The sequence below is a fragment of the Physeter macrocephalus genome, chromosome 14, assembly GCF_002837175.3.
Source record: "Physeter macrocephalus isolate SW-GA chromosome 14, ASM283717v5, whole genome shotgun sequence".
In the NCBI taxonomy this organism is placed as follows: domain Eukaryota; kingdom Metazoa; phylum Chordata; class Mammalia; order Artiodactyla; family Physeteridae; genus Physeter; species Physeter macrocephalus.
This window is the reverse complement of record NC_041227.1, coordinates 77,104,827-77,110,054: the sequence shown is the minus strand read 5'-3', so window position 1 is coordinate 77,110,054 and position 5,228 is coordinate 77,104,827. Positions and strand designations below refer to the sequence as shown.

At 49.8% G+C, this 5,228-nt stretch overlaps 1 protein-coding gene across 1 annotated transcript in view; it reads left to right on the top strand.

Annotated features, from left to right (window-relative positions):
- The window catches only part of DAGLB (diacylglycerol lipase beta), a 25,322-nt gene extending 21,436 nt beyond the window's left edge, over window positions 1–3,886 (top strand). Inside the window, exons 10-13 of the mRNA XM_055090612.1 lie at window positions 2,071–2,139; window positions 2,224–2,296; window positions 3,349–3,590; window positions 3,688–3,886. Of these exons, the coding sequence (XP_054946587.1) occupies window positions 2,071–2,139; window positions 2,224–2,296; window positions 3,349–3,590; window positions 3,688–3,886 (583 nt within the window). The remainder of the gene's footprint in view (window positions 1–2,070; window positions 2,140–2,223; window positions 2,297–3,348; window positions 3,591–3,687) is intronic.
- Window positions 3,887–5,228: the final 1,342 nt, after the last annotated feature.

Sequence of the window (5,228 nt, the reverse complement as noted above, 5' to 3'; positions counted from 1 at the left end):
CCCCCAGCCCCGCCCCCCATTCCCTGCATCTGTGCAGCGCTGTCCCCGCCTGAGCATCCCTCCCTCCTCGGAGCCCCTCCCCCTCGGCATCCGGGTGCAGTGGGTGAACCTTCCCCGTGGCCCAGGGCTGCGCTCGTTCCTCGCCACCTGTCCTCTGCCTCCACTCCTGGGGTCCTTGAGGATGGAGATGACACCCCCACGGGAGCGGTTCTGAACTAATCACTTGAGTTCATCAGGATTGGCTGGGACAAGCACGCAGCTCTCTGCTCACCTCCACGCTTTATCCGTCTTGTTCCACATCTTCAACGCCTTCCCTCTCTCTCTGTTCTCTCCAGCTGCTCCAATACTAACCATCCGCTAAGAACAAGCTCAATTCCCACCTCCTCCGTAAAGCCCTCCAGGACTACCCTCTGTTGATTCTTTTCCCTCTGAGATCCTAGAGCACGCTATACCAACCAGTTTTCAGGGGGAAATTCTTTGCCTCTCCTCCTGTGTGTTCATCTTTTCTCTCCAACTCGACTATAGCGTTCTTGAACGGAAATCAGTATTACCGAGTGACTGAATATACTTTTCACGAGTAAGAAAATCAACTTAGGATTTTTTAACTTTACAGTAATGCGAAAGCAATACGCATTCAGTAGAAACTACTTCGACTTTTGAATTTTGAGCTTTCCTCGGGCCCACCGTATGGGGAAAGACACTTCCTCCTGATGCTGGGTGGCAAAGCCCCAGCTCCCCACCAGCCACGCGACCACACCAGGAGACAGCGGATAGATGCAACCACCACGGACCCAGACAAGCACTCTGCTTGTCAGTACAGTAGTCAATAAATTACACGAGATGGTCAGCACTTTATTAAAAAATAGTCCTTGCATTAGATGATTTTGCCCAACTATAGGCTAACCTAGGTGTTCTGAGTGCACTGAATGTAGGTGAAGCTAAGCAGTGATGTTTGACACGTCAGGTGTATTAAATGCATTTTCAATTTATGATATTTTCAACTTACCATGGGTTTACTGGGACGTAACCCCATGGTAAGTTGAGGAAGATCTGTACAACAGAAGCAGCAGCCAAGGAACCAGTAGGAGAAATAATGGTTTTTATTTAAAGACAGTCACGGCATGGAAGCAACCTAAGTGTCCATCAACAGATGAATGGATAAAGAAGATGTGGCACATATATACAATGGAATATTACTCAGCCATAAAAAGAAATGAAACTGAGTTATTTGTAATGAGGTGGATAGACCTGGAGTCTGTCATACAGAGTGAAGTAAGTCAGAAGGAGAAAAACAAATACCGTATGCTAACACATATATATGGAATCTAAGAAAAAAAAAATGTCATGAAGAGATTAGTGGTAGGATGGGAATAAAACACAGACCTACTAGAGCATGGACTTGAGGACATGGGGAGGGGGAAGGGTAAGCTGTGATGAAGTGAGAGAGTGGCAGGGACATATATGCACTACCAAATGTAAATTAGATAGCTAGTGGGAGGCTGCCGCATGGCACAGGGAGATCACCTCTGTGCTTTGTGACCATGAGAGGGGTGGGATAGGGAGGGTGGGAGGGAGGGAGACGCAAGAGGGAAGAGATATGGGAATATATGTATATGTATAACTGATTCACTTTGTTGTAAAGGAGAAACTAACACACTATTGTAAAACAGTTATACTCCAATAAAGATGTTAAAAAACAAACAAAAAAAGCCCATCCTTCCCCTACTGCTGACCTGCTGTACCACTCCTGCCCTGTGGGAGGCGTCCATGCTCACTCTTCCCCTTGCTTCGTCTGACTCTGCTGATGCCACACTGGGTTAAGTACCTTAGTTGCCTACCCAGTGCTGACATCTAGTAATGCAAATCCCCATGGCTTTTACTTTTTCAAGAGAATCTGGCCAGTGTGTTGCTCTACCTGGAATCTCTTATTTCTCTTCCCCTTTAGAGGGTGGAGAATAGAGTGGAGTTCTGTGAACACTGACCTCTTCCTAACTTGGTACAGTTACTTGCTTTCTCTTGGAAGCCTTCTGTGGGCAATATAATCACCTTTTTTTTTTTTTTTAATTGCAGCAAATCCCTTTATGAATACTCTAAGACCTTCATCGTGTCACTTGTTCTGGGCAAGGATGTGATTCCCAGGTGAGTCTGCTGGCTGCCCTGTCTGGGCTTGGGCTGGCGGGAAAGGCAGAGTGCTGAGCCTCAGTCTGGTCTTTTGCTCAACAGGTTAAGTGTGGCCAACTTGGAAGATCTGAAGAGGAGAATCTTGCGCGTGGTTGCTCACTGCAACAAGCCCAAGGTAACTCAGGGCGGGGGGGGGGGGGGGCGGGGCGGAAGAGGACCTGCAGGGGTTAGGGCCTCCCCACCAGGCTGTTTGTGGCCTCGAGAGGACGTTTCTAAATTCAGAGCCTCATAGCACAGGGCACTGATGCTGCTAGAAGCTGTTCTACCCCCGGCACAGACTGTTGGCTGCTGTTCTGCAGAGGACGCCTGAGAAGCAAATGGCTAAACCAAGTGCAGGGAAGCTGCAACCAGAACATACTATACTAGAACCATCCCTGTTTGGTTAAGTGATTTGGTTTTTTGTCGTACTTCTTAGTCCTGTCGTGACTAACAGCGTTCTGATGGTTTTGGTCCCAAAGCTTAGAAAACAAGGCTGCCAGATACAGAGTTTAGGAGGCGCTGGTATTGCTGGGCTGTGGAATATTACAGTCGTTACAAATATAAATGCATTTGTATTTACCGGTAGAGAAAAATATCCATGATGTTTTGAAGAGATTTTTTAAAACGGCAGGATTAAAAATGCTTCTTAGAATATAACCCAAGGCAGGGGTAGGTGACGAGGTATATATAGATTTCACCAAAAAAATACACCAAAATGTGGTTTTATTTAGATAACGGGACTAGAGATTTTTCACTTAACATCTTTGTTTTGTGACATTTTGTTGTTGTTGCTAATTAGAAAAAAAATTTTAATTTAAAAATAAACTTCATCAGCTACACTCCCCCCAAATTAAAAAAAAAAAATTTCGTATCTAATGTCTTTAAGGGTAAAGGGTAAAACTCGTTTACAGGATTGCCTAAAAAGAATTAAGGGTAATTTTTACTCAAAATCTGCCTGAATTTGGTTTTTAAATATTGCTTCAAGTGTGATGGCGTCACTGCCTCAGAGAAACCCGAGTTTGGGCCCCTGACCTCCACACTCCTAAGATCCGTGTTGAAAAACAAAGCAGCCAGGCTTCTGTGCCATGTGGGGTTGCCGCCACCAGCTCACGGGTCCCAGGAGGCCTCCGGGGACCGTGAAAGCCTCACGGAGTCACACGCGTGCCGTCTTCTTGGTCTCGCCCTCAGTACAAGATCCTGCTGCGCGGGTGCTGGTACGAGCTGTTTGGAGGGCACCCCGAGGACCTGCCAACGGAGCTGGATGGGGGCGACCTGACACAGCCTCTCCTCGGCGAGCGGAGCCTGCTGGCGCACGGGTCCCCGGCCTACAGCTTCTCCAGCGACTCCCCGCTCGAGTCCCCCACCAAGTACCCCCCTCTCTACCCTCCCGGCAGGATCATCCACCTGGAGGAAGTGGGCACTTCAGGGAGGTGAGTGCGGCGGGCCTGACGTGGTCAGTCACCCACCAGCGGTGAGGGGAGACTCGGGGGCGAGACCTGAAGAGATGCTCAGCTTTTCTTCTTTCAGGTTTTCCTGCTATCCTGCTGCTCAGTACAGCGTGAAATGGTCACACGAGTCGGAATTCAGCAAAATACTCATCGGCCCAAAGATGCTAACAGACCACATGCCCGACATCCTGATGAGAGCCCTGGACAGTGTGGTGTCCGACAGGGCTGCCTGTGTTTCCTGTCCAACCCAGGGAGGCTCCAGTGTGTACGTGGCGTAACCAGGGCAACTGGGAGCTGCTCGGGCCGTGGACGCCACTCTTGTCCCGACAGTGACTTAACATCTGAGTGATTCCCACGGTGCCAATACCTGGATGTCCATCGATCGGATTTCAGTGGTCTCCTAAATGACTAATTTGAGAAATACTTCTGACCACAATATTCACACAATCAGGAGCCAGGAGAGCACTGAGGTGACGGCCCCCCCGAGACTGAGCGGGCGTGACGCCCTTTCCTGTAGGCCTGCTGATTCCCGGGAGTCCCACAGCCAGGTTTAAGGCCCTAACCGATCTGTAGGCGCCCGCCCCTCAGGCCACCTTTTCAGTGACAGGGTCCTGCCTTAGGAGTTGGCACACAGGTGTGCAGTGTATTCTGCAAACTGGACTTTCCTGCCTGCACAAACTCAGTATCAGTTGCAAGGGTGCCGACTGGGGCTCTGTCACGGGTGGCACTAGGCGAGGGTCAGCCCTGAGCTCCGACTGGGAATCAGACGAAAGCAGGTCGGGGAAGCGAGCAGAGACTGCTCTTCCTGCCCTCCGAGTGCCCCGTTCCCTGTTCACACTGCTTGTTTCATCAGCCTCAGGGCGCTGGCCCAGTTCTCGTGGGATATTTGCGGAGGTCGGCCGGTGGATTCAGAGTTTAAAAAAAAAAAAAAAAGCACTTACATATCATGAGTGCCTGCACAGCCATGAACTCTTCCAGTGGGTGTTTCTGGGAAGGTCTATTTTACTGGGTAGTTTTACAACAGTCCTGTTTTAAACATCTTTTTTGTGTCCACTGTAAACAACAAACGGAGTCTTACGTTTTCCTGGAGCTCCGGCTAAAGACTGAAGATTGCCCAGGCGTCTGGCTGTGCTCCACCCCCGACCCAAACCCTGTAAAATGACAGTAACGGGATTCCTTTAGAAAGCATAAACCCACAAGGACGGGGGGAAGAAGAGACAGGAACAATGAGATGGCCAGAGATAAGCGGACACCTGGGTGAAGTGGGGAAGGAAAGAATAAATCCGGTCTACAAACCAGATGCCCCAGGCACCTCGGACCCGGGGCGTGAAGCCAGCGGGGGACCGGCCAGAGTGACGGCTGGAAGAAATCTGGCTCCTCGCTTGCTTCAGGGTCGAGGGGGCGCTGGACACCAGCGCAGTAGAACAACTCCTCCCACTTGGCTCCCAGAACCTTCAAGAAGATGCTCCAAGGAAATCAGACCTCTAGGGATACCTACCCCCTCAGGGCCTAGTAGCTGTCACAGCCATACCACCTTAGCTTTTGAAAACCTGCAAAGGTCTCTGACTGAAAGGCCGCGGTAACATCCAACTGCTACAAGTTTCGTTTCTAAACATAATT